At 44.7% G+C, this 20,556-nt stretch overlaps 2 protein-coding genes across 8 annotated transcripts in view; one reads left to right on the top strand and one right to left on the bottom strand.

The window, feature by feature from the left end:
* The window catches only part of aopep (aminopeptidase O (putative)), an 88,924-nt gene extending 70,620 nt beyond the window's left edge, over positions 1–18,304 (top strand). For 2 of the 4 annotated variants that reach the window (XM_088417540.1, XM_088417528.1), the window contains 4 exons: positions 5,791–5,907; positions 13,058–13,144; positions 13,216–13,359; positions 18,058–18,304. In XM_088417540.1, the coding sequence (XP_088273666.1) occupies positions 5,791–5,907; positions 13,058–13,144; positions 13,216–13,356 (345 nt within the window). In that variant the 3' untranslated portion in view covers positions 13,357–13,359; positions 18,058–18,304. Of the gene's footprint in view, positions 1–5,790; positions 5,908–13,057; positions 13,145–13,215; positions 13,360–15,750; positions 15,946–18,057 lie in introns of those variants that run through there. The other 2 variants (XR_015865924.1, XR_015865926.1) reach the window with 2 other exon arrangements.
* Positions 16,190–20,556, bottom strand: part of fancc (FA complementation group C) — a 29,273-nt gene continuing 24,906 nt past the window's right edge. For 2 of the 4 annotated variants that reach the window (XM_088417564.1, XM_088417580.1), the window contains 3 exons: positions 20,017–20,235; positions 19,560–19,764; positions 16,190–18,153 (listed from right to left, as the gene is read on the bottom strand). In XM_088417564.1, coding sequence (XP_088273690.1) covers positions 18,002–18,153; positions 19,560–19,764; positions 20,017–20,235 — 576 coding nt within the window. In that variant the 3' untranslated portion in view covers positions 16,190–18,001. The remainder of the gene's footprint in view (positions 18,154–19,559; positions 19,765–20,016; positions 20,236–20,556) is intronic. The other 2 variants (XM_088417571.1, XM_088417589.1) reach the window with 1 other exon arrangement.

Genomic DNA, 20,556 nt, shown 5'->3' with positions numbered 1-20,556 from the left:
TTAGCCGTTGCTGAAGCGCTTTTCAAATGGAAAGCAGGCCGAATGCTTGTAACAATCAGATTACGGCGGCTGTAGGTCATCGCCGGAGTCATCAGGCTGTGACCGGAACTATCTGTGAGATCATCATTATGCTGCGGCGGAAGCAGGTGTAAACATCGCCTGAGGAGATGATAGCACGAGTCCAATGGCTAGCATGCGACTCGCTGATAACCTTTCATAATCGCCAATGCCATTACCAGAAAATTGGTTTGCGAATTCTCTGTCAGCAAGCCTCTTCTTATTTTCATTTTTTTTTTTTTTTTTTTAATAACGTCTCCTTTGACCATGTGAAACCACAAGATTGCAATATCATATCCCTGCAGTCTGGGAATTTTATTTTGCTCTGGCCACTTAGCGTATTTATGGACTTTAATATTTATAGCTTTCTGTCATCTTTGCTGTACCTTTTTATTAAACTCTCCCACACATGCTTTGCAAGCACTATAGTGAGAAGAGGGACATCTTGGCTTCATGTGAGTGCGGGATGCGGTTATTTGATCGACTTTACTACGACTTTGCTATTTGGGGTATAGGCGCCATAAGAATTTGAAAAAGAAAAAAAAGAAGAAGAAGACGTGGTCTACTGTGTCCCTTCGCCAACATTTATCTGCCTTACATCATTTGGCTTAAAGTCTCCCGTCTTGCTCTTTGACTCCCCACCATCTGCCCCATTTTTGCTCCGAATTTCAATTCAGAGCAGCCGTATCGAGCACTTACGGGCTAATTAAAAGTGCGAGTGTTTGTGATGCCGCTTATGCCGAATCCCTACTGCTGCCCAGTGCGGCGTTTCTCGTCAAGACCTGTGAGCGCCACCGCAATTAAAGCAGATGAATGTTTCTAGCCTTAAATCAAGGGTAAAATAAGCCGAGGCCAGACAATGGTGCGCTTGACAGGGAGAGTGACGAGAAGCGGGCTTGTCGCGGGCGAGCAGACCTCCATGGAGACGTAGGGCGGGCGAGGAAGATAAAAAAGAAGGGACTCGGAGGGGGAAAGAAAGGGTGAAACCTTAGTACCTGACACGTACGCCGAGGCCTTTAGCCGCTGGAGCCAAAATGGCTTTTTACAAGCCTGCGGTCAGACAGAAATAAAAGGCAGCCAAGCGGCTGAATGGCATCGCACACACACACACAAGTCAATGGCCTCTCAGAAATCACAGTTTGGTTTTATAATGTCACAGTTATTCAACGTCTCCAAACCCTTTAATGCGATACGACTGAACAAGCGGCGTACTCTCCCTTGGGGGTAGGAGGCATGCAGGCAGGGAAAGAAAGCATTAGCAACACCGCCGTGCGTCTTTGAAAGGTGCCAATGGCGTACTGTTCTTTGGGGTCATTATATACAATACATTTTATAGTCAGCAACCCTTGACTTTTAACTCCCGGCTTGCGGTGTCACTCTGCGGCACAAAGGCTTTTGTCATTGACTTAGGATGATTTCCAGTCTAAGTTGTGATCAATCAATAGTGGAGCAGATGACCGTCTTATCTTTTCAAGCGCTTACCTGTGACCCGCCTGGATGTTTATGGCCCCTGGACACATGATGGAATCAACAGGGAAAATGAAAGGTTCACAATCAATCCATTACTGGCTCACTCTGCTATTTACTGTACAAACTAGAGCGCGACTTGGTGCCGTTGCCATGGAGATGTTGATGGATTGCTGGCGAGCACCAGAAACAGATTTAGGATTGAAATGTTTTATCTGGACAACCCCTTTAAATCACTTTGGACTCTCTCTGAAAGCGAGGCAGATTCTGGTGTGTGTTTGCAACTGTGTGTGCAAGCGTGTGAAGGCTAAAGAGGTCTTCCTAATTTAGGGTTACATAAAAATCGCATGACCGCTTTGGCTTATTCCCATGGTCCCGTACGCCCACATGAGTTGTTTTGACTTTTCTGAGCGCGTGATACAGACGTTCATACCTGTTGTCGGTGTGTGCGCGCCATTGTTCTGCAGAGTGCGAAAATGTACAGCAGATTTCCCAGAGGTCTTTGCAAGAGCTGGCTCAATATGTACCCGATGGTGATTGTGTCAGCAGTTTGTGTGTATGTTAGGGCACCGATTGTCTTATAAACGAATATCTGCCCGGCAGCATCCCGCCGTTCCCAAGGACAGTATGGAATGGAAGGCTCCTTTAAAGTTGCATTTTGTGTACGTGTGTGTGCTTGTTTGTGGTCGTGTGTGTGCGCGCGCATGTATGCTGGTAAGTGGTTGTTTGCCATTCTCCTGACTCTCTCATTAATAAGTGAGCACTCGGCAATGGAGTTCACCTTTCCCCCATAATTGCTTTCTCTCTTCGTCACACACACTCACAAGCACAATGCAAGTAATGCTAATGAGCAATAAATCATAAATTGGCTGGAGCTAGTTGGAGTGCAAAGTATGTAACGGTCTCTTTTCTGTTATGTTGTAATTCATGTGCTATTGCGGTTGAGTAGTATTTCCTCTAATAATCACGGGGTGTGTTATGCACTTTGACAAATGCACCTATTCCCAAAATGTTTTTGCGCGAGTTTTTCATGAACATTAAAAGGTTATCTGCTGCCCATTTGAACTCAGTTTATAAGAGTTTGGAATCTTATCGCGTGTTGTGAAGAGCACTCTGCTCAGATTTAAAGATGCGCTAACATTGTGCGATGACTCTGACGTGATCCTGCACAGCGTGTGTTTGCATCCGTTTTTCCGTTCTGTGAAGCTGTACGACTTACTTGTTACACCCGATCAGCCTTTGTTCCTGATGGATGTTGGTCCCTTAATGCATTTGTCCAAATGTACAAATCCTAGTTAGACTACTGTTTAGTGAATAAACAAACCAGGCCATTACAAATACAGCCATTAAAATACTGTACATATGTGAGCTAATGCGTATGATAGAGGTCGTGCACAAAATGTACATGGGGAAAGCAAGGACTTAATGACACTCGGGTTGCAGTAGAATAACTGACAACATATTTTGTAGAACATTATGATTTCATTTTGTTAATGTGCCAATGTTACGGCGACAGTGGCGCAGCCATATTGATTAGCAGCACGTGTGTATAGAGGCACACCGGGACCTCACGGCAGAGCAGTGTGTGTGTGTGTGTCTTTGAGTGAGCTATTGCTTATTGCTTTGGACTTTTCAAAGGGTAAGAGGGTGAACGAGATCATGGGTGGGCCCCAGAGAAACCCTCCAGAGATAGAGGCTCCACTTCAGAGAATGCTTGCTCTTTACAATATGGAGGGAGGAGTGCAGGAAGGTGAAGATGAGGCCGTGTCGGCTGGCTATGGCATTTTTACGTTAAATGGTCTCCAGTGTGTACGTTGTGTTTGTGCGCTAAGATCTGTTGTCTCAAAAGCCACAACTACACCTGGATTAGGATTGGGTGTATGCTTGCGAGTAAACTGGATGAATGTAATAGTTGGTTGGATTAAACTATGAAGGGAAAAATGGAGGGGGCGGTCGGGTGAATGCATGCTAGGTATTTGTTGTTAGATGGATGATCTGTTATGAAGGTTCGGGTGGCATAACGGTTGGATGCTTGATGAGGCTTATGAGAGGTTGACTGCAATCATTGGCTTGATTGGTGCTAAGAATTATGAAAGAGTGGTTCCTGGACTGCTGTGCTTTTTGGAAAGATGCGATGAGGCGGAGGGTAGCTTTGTTTATAGGTAAAAGAAATATATGCTTTGGTTGATTGTTGGATGGGACGAATCAGCAAATGGACGCCTGAAAGGAAGGACTGATCCGGCAATAGATACTTAAATGGTGGTTGGATGTTTTGATGAATGGAAGCGCAGATTGTGGAAAGAAAAATGTTAGCGCCATGAGAGGGTGTTGGAGGGATAGTATAATCATTGATGGAAGAATCGGATGGATATTGGATAGATGGAAGGAAAAATGAGTGAAATTGATGGACAAATGAAAAGCGTCAGATGAAGGGATGGATAGAAACTTGGTCATAGAGTATCGTACGGGTAAATAAATAGATGGTCCACTCTATACATTTGTTAAAATTTGTGGAACTGGTTGGTTGCGTGGTTAAATGGGTTATAGGAACGATGCATAGAAGGAGCAGCAGAAAGAATTGATGGATGGAAAGACCGAGGAGTAGAATAGATCAATGGTGAATGTGGCCGGACGGCCTGATGCCCGAAGGTGGAAGGGTTAGCGGTGAGAGAGGAATATTGGAGGAATCGATAGAAGAATTGATAGAATCAATTGATGGATTCAATCAAAAGTTTGGTTCTTTGGATAGAAGGATTAGGATTGATATTTGTGCAGGAATGGAAGGAAAGGTCGATGAAATCAAGGGTTAATGAAAGAAAAGATTCCTGGAGGAACAGATTATTTGGGGTTAGGATGGACGGGTCATTGTCAAACAGAATGGCAGTCCTGAGAAATTGTGTTTCCAGCAACTGCCTCATAGTTCTAATGCACTGGGTTCCAATCTCATCACAGTTCTTTGGTTATAGTGGTTACTTGCTGTCGGCTTCCGCACCCATGCCTGTTGGCTTTATTGAACGGGAAATTGTCCAAAGTTGTGCTTTTCTTACTTCCTAAACAATTGTATGGAAAAAAATATATATATACATACTTGCAAAACATTGCACAAAACTGCTGAACAGCAATCCAATAAGAACACATTTTGTGCATTTCTTTTTCACAAATACAAGTCCATTCATAATTTTAACATTATTGAGATAATGTTTGTCCTGCATGTTGTTTCCAAAACGCACAAAAAATTGCACTTGTGAAATTGCACTCTAAAAACACTTGGGTTACCCGCAACTCAAATATGGGGCAAAAGGGACCGATCCAATGTCAATATCTTTGTTCTGTGTTTCTTTTTAAGTCGCTTGTTTTTATTTGATTTTGTTGGTGTTGTTTTGTAAATAAATCCATAGATTGTTGTGGGGCCAGTTAAGCAAGCATTTAATCGAGGCCACCCGGACTGGTCGACGGATTTGAAAACGGTTGAATATCGGATGGATGGCCGTATTATCGGAACGGATGAAGGTTAGGTCCATTATGTTGCAAGACAGCCTTCCCTTCCTACGTTCTCCCTGACGGTTCTTCGCTCTCACAGTTACTTTCACACGAGCCTCTATAGATGCCCGAGTCATTAATTTTGTCCCAGAAGGAAAGCTTCACTCGGAAGGAGCGTCTGGGAGTCGAGAGCCTTCCCTCCCCGGAGGAGTCTGAATCACTGTGGCACATCGCAGCCCACATCCATTGCCGGAATAATCTCTTCAATTCACCGCTGACTTGCCGGCGTCCCTCGTGGCGTTCGGCATCAAAAGAAAAGAGAAGATTCTTCCTTGCTGCTTTTGCCCTACAGAGGCAGCGTTTATACTCTACTTGCTCCCTCGGCTTTATTAAAATATTACACTTTTATTGCTTTCTTAATTCACCTTCTTTACACTCCATTTCTACCTCTTTCCGTAATATCCCCTCAGTTACAAAAGATGCGCTCAGTTTAGCATATTTATTTCATTACTGCGTTCGGCTCACTTTTATTATCTCCATGCTTCTTGCCTCCAAACGGATGCTTTAATTGACTTATATTGATGTGTTCTGCCTCTCCGCTGCGCGCAAAATGAAACTTCCAGGAAATGCCCCGAAATTAAAATGAGTTTGCAAATATGTAATGTGCGCTATTTTCATGAGTTTAGGATCTTGGGGTGGCATCCCTGCGCAGTATAATCTAATGTGTGTGTGTGTTTTTTTCTTTTGGTCAGGCTTTTAATGCGATGCATTGTTTTTTGTCTTCAGGTGACCTCAGATCAACTTGTATTGCTTCTGGAGCTCCTCTTAGAAGAAGCCAAGCTGAGCGCATCCACCATGCGCAATCTGGCACTCGCCTACGACCTGCACAATCAAGACGCTGAGGTAAGCTACCCGCACGCACACACTGTGTCTTAGAATAACGAGTGTAAAGTCTCCTTTCGCCTCTCGACCCAGCTTCTACCGCGCTGAGTAATGCGTAGTAAATTTACCCCGTAATAGCAACATCTCCTCTTTACAGCCGCCATTACTGAGTAAAATCCCACAAGTATGCACGTCATGTTTTTTTTAGTGCTGCACAAAGTTCCTTAATGGCGCTATTAACAATATGTGTATATGTGTGTGTGTGTGTGAGTGTGTGCGCTTTACTCGTCTCTGTTTGTTCTCTGCGGCACCCGCTGCTTGTAGCGTTCGCTACTCAGTGTAATGAATGCAAGGGCCTGAAAGTTGTCCAATAAAACTCATTCAATCCCAAAGACATTTTGAACATTTTTAAGAGTCCAGACATTCAATCCCAGGTTTATATACTGTGTCCGTATGAGATAAATGGACAAATTCATAGCAATTTGAATGTTATCAAGTTGATATCCCCGGTTTGGAGGACAAACATGGTTAAAGTTTTACCACATTCATCTTTTAATGGCACGCATCATCTACTAATCTCTTAGTTTCATACAATCTGATGAATGAAAGTCAAGATTGGTTTTTTTGAACATTTTTTTCAAGTGTGTTTCAGCGACACATACTGCAGGAAAGGCTCTAGATGCCCGGTACAATGGAAAAATCCTGGTGTGTTTGCAGGAGAGAGCCATACTGCAAATAGTGACAAAAATGCATGTACTTGACCTCCCACGCCCACCCTCTCCAAAAAAAGACTTTAACTGCATCAATTAATTGTTTAAACTTTAATATCACAAACTATGATCTCAAACACTTTGATGTGATTTCAAACTAATTCCACATTACCCTAAAAAGAAATAATTGCCCTTGTACATGCACATGAAACTACCTGAGTATTTGCACTTCATTTAAGTCAAATGATTGCATGTTTTATTCAGTGCTTAAGTTCTCCTTGTATGACACCTGTATGACAGTCAGGGATGTTAAGCCAGTACAGTTAACAAAGGTTTATTCGTTCAGGTAATTGATTGACTTTACACGATTTCCTTTGGGAAAACTTCCAATTTCAACAATTCAAAGTCAGCCAGGGTCACAGAGTCAAAATAAGGTAACTATATTGTAAAGGTCTTTCAGGCTTTTAGTCCTTGTCATTGGCCCACTTAAATTTTGGCCCCGGGTCCGGGATCTCTACACTTAGTTGAACTTCCCGGCACACGGGAGGAGAGTCGTACTCTAGAGTTTCCGGGAAAAACCTTTTCCTTGAGTGCGTACTAAAAATATACGGGGGCCATTATGCACATGGAGGTGCATGGAAAAACACTTAGGCAAATACACACACCTTTCCTCAAGGCGCATGTCTCATTCGAAGAAGTGTGTTCATCTTCTGCATTGATTCGTTCTCGGTGTGCTTCTTACGCATCTGTACAAGAGCCACGATACTCTAGTCTTGCGAATGCTGCCTTAACCTTCCCCACAAACATGTCGTCGTTGTATTTTGGACCTCTTTATGACTGTTTACTTAGAGTTGTGCGGGAAAACCAGGAAAGCGCTTGACCCATTTTTCACTTGAGGGAATTGGAAAATAATGTTTGACTATTGCTCAGGCCTTCCACCAAATGGGGCCATTTTACCCTCAAATCGTACTCGGAAAAGTGTGATTGTTTTTCCCCGCAGCAGTAATGGCACTTGCTATCGGTTTGTAAATTGCTCACAGTTTCAATATGGAACGTATTAGGCAAGGGACAGGAAGTGAGGCTGCCTCGCACACTGGCCTTGCAGTGTGCTCTGTAAACAAATGCGGTGCAGCTCGCCGCTTATTTGAAACGGCAACTGAATATCATCCATCCATCCGTTTTCATTAGCCACTCGTCCTCACGAGGGTCGTGGACTCGCTGGTGCCTATCCCAGCAGTAGGCGGGGGACACCCCGGACTGGTTGCCAGCCAATCGCAGGGCACACAGAGGCAAACAACCATTCACACTTGCAATCACACTGAGTCAAAGCAATACAAAATGCCATGACTAGTGTTTTTATTGTATACTGATTAAGTTTGTTCAAAACTTTACTTAGGCGCTTATTTGCGTCATTCCTTTCCTCAAAAGATACTCTAGTATCTAGTTATCTACTCCTTTTTGAAGAAACAAAAAGAGTGAAACTCTTATTGATATTGAAGCAATAAAAGTTTGAAATCGGCTGGCAACTAGTCCAGGGTTATCTCCGCCTCTCACCCAGAGTCAGTCTGGATACATTCCATTTTACCCGCAACATTAATGAGTCCTGGTAGGGAAAAAGAGGCTAGTGAGTATGTCTTTATAGTCATTTGTCCACCGAAGGTAACACATAAGGAGATTGTGTTATTCATGTTTGTGAAAGCAGCTTGATTGTAAGTGAAAGGGTGCTGGAAAAGTTCACATTCAGCATCTGTTTTAGTGCTAAAGGCACCAAGTGGTCCACCTTGTTGTGAAATTGGCGTGCAAAGCTCCACTTTCAGTTGGTGTCAGCGAAAGGAAATAGGGCGGCTAGCCACAAATTTGCCTGCCCGTGGGACGCCGTGAGTGACCACGCATATGCATACGTGGGAGTGAGTGGAGCATGTGTCCGCATGTATGAGATCTGCTGCGTGACTTTGGCCCTCTTCCTTTGGTATGAGTCGCATGTGATGTCCAGCCTGCGCGTGAGCTGAAATGTGCATTTAAAACCTATTTCGGGGTCTCCGATTTTTGATTAGAAAGATTTGGATTGTTTTCTTTTGATTTTCTGCTTCAATCCATACAGATTGAGGTTTACACGTATGTGTAATGCAGTAGTCTGTGTCTTAAATCTGTAAGAAGTATACGTACTTTTCACGTTCAAAAAGTTCTGGTACCCACATACACATGGGTGGAAACTCCTGGATGGAAGGAGAGGGTCCTTCTTTGCAGATTTCATTTTTGTGGGATTATTTCGGTCTCCATAAACAGTGAAAAACGATGGACATGTATGTGTCTGTGTATACACAGTATAAGCCGCCCGCAGGTAATAACGTCAGATCTTTACGCAAAAAGAAGGTATATGAACTTTACAACATCCTTTAACAGACTGAATATGTCAACATATTTATAGAAAATGGATGGATATCTGTTTGTTAAATAGCAGTTCAAAATCGAAATCAATAGTTCAATAGCATCTTTTTGTCCCCCTTTGTTTGATAGTTTATTTTAGTGACCATAATAACACATTCTATATAATTCATATACAATCATAGATACACAAATAAAATCGCACATACTGTATATAAAATGTACACACCACAAATTTACCCCAAATTGTATACATTCTCTTATTAAATTTAGACATATATATATATATATATATATATATATATATATATATATATATATATATTTTTTTTTTTTTTAATAATATATTGTTTTAACTCTTTTTCAGCACAGCCATTGTTTCACATATTTTCAGTTCTATTCGATAGCTGTTCCATAAATTGACGCCTCGAACAGATACACACAATTGCCTGCTGGTGGCTAGCAAAAAATCAGCTTACTGCTTTGAACGCTATAAGATTGAAGAGGCTTTATGATATCATTGATGACCTCACCTCTATCATCGATTTTAACAGGAAAGTTAGTCTCACGTATTAGACCTTTATCGTTAATGTTTCCGCACATTATCACCTGCGTTATTCACCACATGACACTGACGCCATGGAGGTTTTTCGTGTGATCACTGCAACTATGGTAGTCATGTGAGGGGGGGTAACACTAATAAATGGAGGAATGTCACTGCCAGGGCGAGAGGGGCCCTCAGAGAGGATTGAGCCAAATTTGAAAAAACAAAACAGAGAAAAAAAATTGAATGCGCGACTCCATGCAGCTGCTGTGCCCCAGGGCTCTCCCCAGGAATGTAACCTGGCCAAGGCAACAGCTGCCGGGGGGGCTGCATGAGCCCGACAGCGGGCTGCCAAACGCCAGTCGGGGGAAACCACGTGTGCCTTCGCTGCCCACGCCTTCGCACCTGCACACGTTTTTCTCATGCTCGCCATGTTACCATGGCAACAGTGCATACTTTATTACAGGATAAGAAACAATTAACACTGTAACATTGGCCTGGTATGTGGCACGTACATCGTTTTTGGATCACGTTTTGCAAAATAATATAATTGCTATTGAAAATGAGCTCCCCCTACACCATCATTTATTTCATGTGTTTTAACGTAGAAAAATAGCACTGTATTGATATCCACCCATTATTTACCACTTCTTCCGACATTGCTTGATGTTTCAATTCATTTGCTCTTCATTTTGATATAGCTGTACTGTTTTGTCACAGCATTAACAGGCATTGAATGCAGATTTGATGGAGAAACCATGTATGCCACATAGGTGCCTTCACATGCCCCCCAGGGTTACTCATAATGCAGAATAAGATGTATAAGACAGTCATAATTACAATAAATGCAGTCATCATTTGGATATAGCTCGCCCTCATTATGCTAGAGGCTACCTCAGCAGACTTTAGGCGAGAGGTATTGTCAACACCGGGCTGTTCCATCACCAATTGCAGGCTAATTGCTATAAGAAGCTCTGTAATCTTTCAGAGGCAATCATCTGGCCTTTGATGACTTTGGTCAGAAGAGTGCTGTGCGTGTGCCCCAATTAAGGAAAAAAAACAGTGGTAACTGCATCTGCTGTATGATGCCCTATTCTTGGGCCACTGCGTAACTAGATCATGGCGCACATTTCTTAACCTTGACCGCGTATGTCGGGGGGACTTGTTGGACACCAAGCATCCCCGCAATCGGGTATATATACATTTAAGCATCTTCCCTTCCAGGGTGCAGACTATCAAACACTTGTCAAAAGTGGCGGGCTCCACAGAAATATTGACCATAGTTGCCTTTCAATTTCCTTGACCGCTAAGATGTATTGTGGAAATCAGTAAGTGGGCTTTGCCGTTATTGTACTCAACTTTCCCGTCTCCTCTCGGTTAACATGCGTCAACGTCTTGAAGACACCCGAGCTGGATTTAGAGTACCCTGCACATCCAAACGCTCAAGCTCATTTTCCGTGTACATTTCAAGTGACACATATCCCCGAAAAGGCTGTTTGCACTCATTGAACGCAAACGATCCGAATGCACAGCTTGTGCTCTATGAGCAGATGTCACCAATCAGTGGATTGAAACGTCCGTCAATGCTTTTTCCATCCGTCCATTTTTTTGCTTTCAAGCTGCCACGGCACTGTATTGTGACACTTGAGCTTGAGAAGAAAAAAAAAAATTAGAAATGTCACTTGAGCCACGTAGCTTAGATCCAGCCCAATGTTTTGGGTTTTACTTTCCAAATGAAAGCAAGCCGTTACTTCACGGTGGAAAGCGGTCAGAACGTTTGTCCTCCAAAGTCCATCTGATTGTTTATGAGTGGTCAAGCGTCACAATTATTCAATCAAACCTCCTCCTCACTTGAAGAGCATCTTCAAAAATCAGGTGGACGTCCGACCTTGACGAGGTCACGCGCAAACCCGGTAGAACGTCGCGTCTGGACGGCGGCGGGTCAGGACCGGAGCCAAAATACACTCACGCCTTCAGCCAGCACAGATGAGCCGTCAGCTCCATTTAAAGTGTTCTGGTGGCCGCCTGCCAGCCGTGGAGCCCAGCGCTGCCTCGGAACTTCGCTCGATTGTTTTGTGGACCCGAGGAGGCTGGGGCTGAGAGTAAGGGTTCACAGATAGTCGGCCCGATGAGGTTATCAAGCTTGAGTGGTCGCATATTAAACATGTTTTTTTAAAGGGGGAAAAAAAAAAAAGATCAGTGAGTCTGTTTTGTTTTGTTTTTTTTTTTCCTCATATATTCTCCTGTTGTTTTTTACATGACTGGACTTATACACAACTAACAGCTAACAAGCATGAAAGGAAAACAAAAGGACTAGCATTAAAAGGTTAGGTCATTAGGCTATTAACTTTTATAAGTGCCCATCTGTGAACGGAGTCATTCCTAGTCATAAAGCGTCACCCGCATCATAAATCTGACTGAGAAAATAGCAAGTAGTGCAAAGCCGTTTGGCCAAAATGTCCATATACGTTGAAGAATCTTAATTCGTAGCTCATAGTCATTTTCAATTAACATTTTTAACCATATAAAAGCATCAATATTTCATTAGAGCGTTGCTAACGGAATCTGAGGGCGTTTCCAAACTCTTGACTGGCATGCTCGATGAATTTTGACAGACGAGCATATTAACAAATGTAAAAGGTTCCACCTGGGCATTATGATCAATGTGCAGATGTAATTAGGAGCCCTGAGTTTGTTTCTCTTCATTGAGCTGGTCCAATCTTTGGGTACACTTAAACAACCAAAAGTGTCACGTGTGGAGGAAGACTTAAACCCAAGAGCAGACAGAAGCAGAGATGTAGAAAGCATTCATTCACAAATAGAACCAGGGTGAGCATCAGAAACTTGAACAGGTTTTGGAACACTAGACTCCGATCAAAGACGTGGCGAAAGAAACTGAGAACTAAAGAAATGTGACAACCAGTCATATCACGACACAAAATGTGTCTTCATACAGGCCGGGAACTTGTCGGAAGGTGCATTGATCCAGGTCATAAAGCATCAGCCACATCATAAAGGTGACTGAGAAACAAAAAAACATGCTGGACAAAACTTCGCTCGAGGCAAAAAGTGCCTACTTTGAAAAAACTCAATTATTACACAGTCTACAATATAGGACAATTGTATCATCACCAGTCACTTTACTGCGTGCATGTGCCTTAAAAACCCTGCACAGTGCAGGCAAGCTGATGAATAAATCATCTTTTGCACTACATGATATTTTGCACGAGTTTCTCCCATTCCATCCACTCCATAATATGCTCAGAATCTAAGTCGATTCATTTATTCTTGCTTCATTATTACTGCCCTCATTGCTCTATTACCGTTTTGTTTTTTGTATTTTATCGCCTACTTTATTATTCGCTCGATTTTATGGAACGCAGTCTGCTCGGGGAAGCGAACAGAATAAGAATTTCATTGCGCGGTGTTGTAAAACACGGGTGTTTCCAAACTTTTGACTGGTACTACGCATCATAGGGTGTTTGTAAGCCTTTGCACTGAGCCCTGTTGTATTTGGCCCGCATCGTGACAGGTGCGGCATCGTTGGTGCGAGCTGGTGGTCAAACACAGATATGGCCACGCTTACGGCGACGTGGAGCACTTCCTGCTTCACCATCAAGTAAAGACACGTTGCGCGCCTCCGTCGTGTAACCGAGGTATCCGTCGAACCGTGCGTTTGTGTTACTACAGGCGATGGGTGTGTATCTGTACGGCGAGCTGATGGTTCAGGAGGACGGCGAGCAGCAGGCTCTGGCACGTCGCTGCCTTTCATTGGCCGCGGAGGAAATGGACCAATCGGCGCGCAGGGTGGTGGAGGAGATGGTGCTCTGACAGGTAAAAGAAGTCTCTACTAACGCTAACGTGGATTCACAAACTTCAGTCGCTATGATTCTCTCCCGAGGTCGTTGCATTTGTTCTGATTGTGGTTTTTGCACGTAAAACTTCCTGTCCACGTTCGTCCGTACAATACTACAGTGACAATTTGCGCGGCTTAGAATAGGTTCAATCTGAGATACTCTGCAGGAATGAATCAAGTTCAGCAAAAGCGTTATTGATTTCACAGATGATCCAATTTGGCTCGCCTTGGTGGAGGCACGCGTTGTCTTGGTCCTCAATGAGCGCCACCGCTGTCGTCGTCTTCCGCTCGGGACTGGCTTCTCTTACCTCTACACTGACACATTCCTCCTTAATTCCGCTCTGTGCGCGCGCACATATTTTCAGCCTCAGAATGGGGCCCTTTCCTCGCGCTCACAGTAGCGCCGTCGGGATGCGTTTGTCACAGAAGGAATTTGAGAATGCGGAAAGAGAAAAATGGGGGCGGGGTTTGCGGGGGATTGAAATTTTCTGCCCTTAACCCCTAACTGTCCTCTGTTGTGTATGTGGCCGGAATTTTCAAGGTCTGGGATTTGTGACTTGGCAAACACAAGCTCTTTGAATGGCGTATGCCATTACAAAAAAAAAACAACAACCGTCTGCTAGCCGATTTTGAGCATTGTGACTGACCATTGTGAGCCTTTCCCCCAACATCTTTCCCATCGAGTGTGATTTAAAAAGGTAAATAAATGCAGTTGACATCAATGGCGACGGCGCCCTTCAGTAGGGCTTCTGTTGACATCCTTTCATGTCCATGCAAAATGTCCCAATCTGTACAAAATGTTCCATATGAAGCTCTTCACCACTTGTTTTCTTGCATGGAAGAAGACGCAGTGGTAAGGAGCCATACTTGAGCCTGTTTAGTGCGTAAGCCTTGTCAACATGTTTGCTCGAGGGAAACATTTTCATTCACGACTCTCGTGAAGGGCTGACCTTGATGTGCTGCTTTCAGCACAGGTCCGCGTGAACCCGAGTGACTGATTTCCAGCTTCAAATCCTATTTTACCTAGGTCACCGCCACGAGACTGCGTTTATCTTTTATCACAGGCGCGCGCACACACACGCGCACACTGGCCAGGACGCGAAAGGCTTTTTGCACATCCGGCTGTATCCTGATAAATCTCTCTGACACGAGTGTGACATTTGTTCGTTTGTACTTGTGACACTCCATCTTATGATATATTGTTTCCATCTTTTTGGCCCTTTCTTAGTGTAACACAGCACTTCAAGTTAAAGCGGTCCTTAACTTTGGATTCATGGATTATTAAAAAAAGGCGGCAATTGATTTGGGAATCAATTAGCAAGCGAGGAGTTGATTTCTTTTGGCAGCTCTCTGCTGGCTTGCACACCCCCCCCCCCCCCCCCCCCCACACACACACACACACACTCACATTTGCAATTAAAAAAAAACAAAAAACTGTCCATACAGCTGATGGCAAGTTTTAGCAGTTTTGAAACTTATTTGTTGTCATCCAAGGCCAAAAAGCTCAGGTCCATTCGGGCATAACACCCCTCTGTTTTGTTTTGTTTTGTGTTTATTTTTTTGGAGGTTAAAGATATACAAACGCCCCCAAAAAGGCCTTTCGGACAAACGAACTCTACAGCTTGTGTAAACAAAAGTGAAGTTGACCGGTCCAGACCTCTGGCCAATTAAGATGATGGATGTATCTACACTCCAGCTCCGTTTTTTTTTTTGGCGTTGCTGTTTTTGTTTTTACAACTCGGGTCCTTTTTCAAGCGTTGCTCGCTGAGATCAGAGCGCGGCTCGACAACACGTCCGTCCGTCTAGCGAGGAGGCTGTTTTCTTCAAAGCCTTTAAATGGAAAACGGGGTGGTCTCCCCATCCCGCGTTCCCTCCGAGCGCCGCATGCCTTTGGAATCCCTCTTGATCCGCTTAATGAGGGCCATATCGCCGGGTCGGACGATCAAATGAAAGATGCGCCACTTTTACTTTTTTTCCCGCGCGCCGAACGTCAACCGAGGAAAATTTGGGATTTTAGAGCAAGAAAAAGTGAGGCTGTAAATTGTGTGGTGGTGCCCACTGTCTGAGCTGTGGGGGTTCCTGGCGTGCTGATTTGTGACTTATGATAAAAATCACATTGCCAGGGATTACCACACAGCCCTGACCCCACCGGCTACTATGGCAACCACACACACACACACCAGACGTTTCAAAGTGAAGAAGACATGAGCATCCAGGAGTGTGAGGAGTTGGGCTTGATTAGGAAAACGGGGGTCTTCATGCGTGCGTGGTGATGGAGGGGGGGGGCTCATGCGTGCTTGCTTTGTCTCCAGCCAGGCACAGAGCTTAGCTGATTGGTGAACAGTGATTGATTTCCTCTTTGTTCACAGTGGCTAAGTTCTGCACCTGAGGAGAACATTGTCCACGACACAGAAGAACAGAAAAGGGCCAACTTCGGATTGACTGACGATTTTGAGTGGGGCACCTTGTCCCTGTACTAATGAGACGTGCCCCAGTATCCGGCGTGGACTACTGGCCAGTGAAAAGAAGAAGAAAAAAAAAAAAGAGCAGTTTAAATGTCTCCGGTGTGTCCCCACTTCCATTAATTTGCAACTTGTAGGGCTTTCACCGCCCCCTTTTTTCTGGAAGGATAAATGAACAGGTGTATTTTTAGGGAGATGACAATGCGCATAGTTTGACGTTAAAGAAAGAAAAAAACAATGTAAGGCGTTATCCCCCCCCCCCCCCATATTTATTAAAAAATAAACAAAACTGGTTGAATGCATTGTTTTTAAAAGGAGCTTTGAAAAAAACATGTACAGTAAGGTGTTCATATGTCTGAAAACAACTGTTTTTATTACAATTTTAAAGACATTTAAAAAATAAGACCTTAAGACCACTAATGATAAAAACAATTCTGCAAAATGACAGTAAGGCGTTTTAAAGAGATGGTAAGGCTTTTTTTTTTTTTTTGATGACCATGTACAGCACAGGTGTGAAACTCAAGGCCCGGGGGCCAGATCCGGCCCGCCACATCATTTCACACGGCCCGCGAAACGCCCATTCCAATTCAAGTCTCCGGTCAAAATATCACATTTGTAAGTCAATTTTGTGGAAAAAGCAAGCGCTTTTTTCCCTCACCCTCTCTCTGATTTCAAAACTAGTTGGCAGTGTGACAAATACACCCAAAATGTATTTTATCACTGTCATCCCGGCCCTCTGACAGAAACTGTAACTGCAACGTGGCCCTGGATAAGAATGAGTCTGACACCCCTGATAAGGACTTGAAAGAAAAATCCCAAGTAGGGCGTTTTTTTTTTTTTTAATACCACGAATATACAAGTTAAGCATGTAAATATATTTGTACATATACATGTTTTCAAGAAGAAAAAAACGACGGTGGTTCTGTAACTCTTTCCCGACAAGGAGCGGTTTGTGGTGGGACCAGCCGCGGCGATAGGATATTTGATTTTTTTTAAATCTATCGGGTAGCAGTTGACACACAGAGGGCCGACGCCCCTGTGGGGGGTCACGCCTAGCAACGCCCCTGACCGACGCCTTCGCGAAGGGGCGTCCATATATAGTAGGCGGACGCGAGACACGCGGCCGAGGGGGCCATCCGTCCAAACGAGGACAGATTGTGTGAATTAGCAATGAGGGCCGCGTCGAGCGTGTCATCAGTCCACCTATATTTAGGGCCTATTAAAAGACTAATGGCCGTCAACGGGCCGTTAAAGAGAGCGATGGCCGTATGACGGGCATCGGTGCCCACATATATACTGTATCGGCCCCGCCCGGTGATTGATGACACCCTAATGGGGCCCCGGCTCATGGCGAGACCGCCACGGCGCTCTCCTCCAACTGTTGACGGCGGAAAAGCGTCCGAGGGATTTATAGCATCCAAGTTTACCGGTTATGGTTTTTAGATGGCGCTTTTTTTAACCTTTCGAGCGAGCGTGCGCCGAGGAGGTCTTGAAACATTAGCCGGCTTCACCTTTTGCAAATCGCGACGATCAAGTAGCGGCCGGAAGGACTCGGACGTTAAAATGTCCCATAGGATGGCTAGGCGGGCGGGACCAATTGGGCTCGGCCTCCCGTGCCTACTGAGCTGATAATCAGTACTACACAACCACTGGCTCAGTTCAGCAGGAACAGGAGTCCGGTCCGCTCCACGACAGCGGAACGGACCTTGCGCTTTTCTCACTTTTCTCATTTTCTTTTTCGCCAAGCCTCTTTTCCGTCATGCGTTGTGATTGGGGGGGGTTGGTCATTTTTTCTTCATTTTATTTGAACTGTTTTAAGCTTGCAAAATTTCAGGCATCTTGGTTTTTCAAGCTCATTTTTTATTTGTTGTATGTTCATGTCTCAAATATTGTCTATATTTTTTGTTGGCTTTATTTTGGCTTGTTTTGCAGTGTTTTACTTTTTATAAGTATTTTCAATATCATATTACCTTTCAATAAGTCCTATTTTCTACAGCCAGCTTGAAATGCTTCTCACCGTTGTTGTCGATGGACAGCATACCGGTTTAATCGCAAACATTGTGAGTTGCAACGGTAGCGTCAATATCAATCTGGTCTGTTCAGAATGCGTGTTTTTTTTTTTCCCCCAAAATATTATGCAGAACGTGTCCGATCGAGGTCATGCACAAGTCCTGTACTCTTCCACGTGTGAATTTCCTTTTTTCTCTCCTCCAGGGATACCGACAACAGACGAGACGACGGGGTCATGCGGGGTCGAGCACTCGTGGCGACCGCTTGGAATGTTTGCGACGGTGCGGCCAAGGCGACTAACTGGAGAGGAGAGGAGGAAAGAAAAAAAAAGGAGCGTTGGCGGGGAGGTGGTCAACGCTGAACAATAGACACCGTTTCATAGTCCCTACTGTGGTCACACGCAAAAATGTCCTTTTTGTACAGCCCAAATAAAAACGGGAGATGAATAGTTTGGACTGGAAATCAATTCGGGTGTTTTCACACATAACACATGACTTCATGTAAGAGATACGGCGCGATGTGAGTAAGAATGTCGGAAGCGCATACAGGGTCATGAGACAAGGTGAAACAAGGTAGAAACAAGGTGCATGTTAAGCAGCTAACAATACCTCTTTTCATCATACGAAAGAGTACTTTAGAATTGGACGTTTGTGCATTACAGATTCAGAAATTATAAATTGCAATAAAAAAAAAATCAGACTTTCAAAAATAATGCTGTTCAGAAAAGCTAATAGTTAAGCAGAAGTTTGAGGTGTACTCATTTCAGGCAGACTGCTCCACTGCCCTTGTACGGCGCGTGTACGTGTCCTCACGTGTGTTATTCCGACTCGCGAGCTGCCCTGAGCGTGGCCTTCATTAACCATGCTAACGTCGCTCATCAATCCGACCGTGAACCCATGCCAAACTCACCCGCGATATTTTACCTTCCGCTATTTGTGTGTGTAGAGGTGGGCGATGCATCTGTCGCTAAAGAGCACTCAAAAAAAAAAAAGGTGCCTGAAAGTGTGTTTTTCGTCCGTCGACGTCAGACACCCGTCAGTGTAACCCTGCCCCTTTGCTGAAAAAAAAAAAACATTTCACAGGAAGTACATGACTGAAAAAAGATTGAGGACCTTTGCTGTGCACAATCTTGCTCAGCGGGATTATTTTATAGACCTAAAGTAAAAAGTCATGTTTAGAATTAAGGTTTAAGAGTTTTATTTTTTGCTTTTTTAATATGCGTGACAAAAGAAATTGCTTGCCAATAGTTGAGCAAAGCATTCTGGGATGCCTTTCTGCAGGCAAAGGGGTGAATCCACTGACTAATGGGCCCATCCCAAAGTGACAAGCTCATTCTGAAAATGCAAGATAGAAGTTTTTAAATTCCCTAATAAAATGGATCCATCCATCCATTTTCAGTATTTAGTAAATTCAAGCTCAGCAGTACCTTGCTTTGTACTTGTAGTGCATGTAAACTGCACATATTAAGTGATGTCCAACATTAGATGAATTGTAGGCGTCGGTTGTTTTAAAAAGTTTTTTGGGAGGGCGCTTACGGACGGAAGCGTGCTTGTCTGACGGACCGACGATTACAATTTCCATATGAAGAAAATGGCAGAGCGACGACGACGGGAGGGGCCGTGGGCCACTGGCTCTCGGACCAACAGAAAAATGAAAGATGCCCACCTCTTGTGCGTGTGTGTAAGTGATAGTGTGCGGAATCCCACCTGGGTGATTGTGAGCATGAGTGAGGTCCAGTTGCTGCGCCGGCGTAGGGACGGCGAGCTCATTCCGAAGGCTGCGGATCCTGATGGAGGCCGCGTCGGGGTCGTCGGACGAGGGGCCGCCGCCTGTTGACGTACCGAGCCGACGCTCCAGCAGGCTCAGGACGTGCGACGCTACGCCGACCGAAGCGGACGCAGACGCCACCTGCTTCCGTGCGCACACACGCCTAATTATAAGCTAACGCATTTAGTTAGAGTCCGAGTTTATCACTCGGACGCCCACAAACTTTTCTCGATGTAAGAAGAGAAGGTGGCGGGATGAAAAGAAAGTACTGAGAAAGACTGATCTGAACTTCAAAAATTGGATGAAGGAAAAAACAGACGGAAGGAAAGAAGGAAGCAACTTCTCTCCTTTCCACCTTGAAGAGTGGACATCCCATCCGTACGGCGGGCGCCTCACCGTGCGTAGAACGCGTGCGCAGAAGCCGGCCGTCCGGCGGGAGAAAACGGCGCAGTGGACCGCCAGGCCGAGGATCAGTAACGCCGACGGCCGGCGAGCGCTCACGGAGATGGCGGCCAGCGCGCCATCGAGCGGCTCCGCGGGATCAAGGGGACGGGGGGGAGGCGGGGGGGCCGAGAAAAGGACGCGCATCCGCTCCCAGACTCGTTGGACGCACGCCTGCCGATCCAAATGAGAAAAGTCAAGATGCGCGCAATCGGCGACCGCGGACGACGGCCCGGCGGGGGGATCGATACTTCATCCCTCCGTCCCTCGGATAGCGCTCATCCATTATTTATTTTTTAATGCGCCTCATACTATCGCGTGTTTGCTCATCGCAAATGGCACGCGGACGACGACTTTGCAGTTAGCAATTCAACGCTTTGGAGTTCTCAGGGATTTTGTGTCGCTTACTTTTTTCATTTCGTGACATCATGGCTCGGTGGAATTTTAAAGGAAAAAAGAAAACATAAGGGTAAGGGAACAAAAAAAAAAAAGTCT

Source organism: Hippichthys cyanospilos, chromosome 1, assembly GCF_059441005.1.
Source record: "Hippichthys cyanospilos isolate Australia breed blue-spotted pipefish chromosome 1, RoL_Hcya_1.0, whole genome shotgun sequence".
In the NCBI taxonomy this organism is placed as follows: Eukaryota; Metazoa; Chordata; class Actinopteri; order Syngnathiformes; family Syngnathidae; genus Hippichthys; species Hippichthys cyanospilos.
The sequence above is the reverse complement of the archived record's forward strand: the minus strand, read 5'-3'. Positions and strand labels throughout refer to the sequence as shown.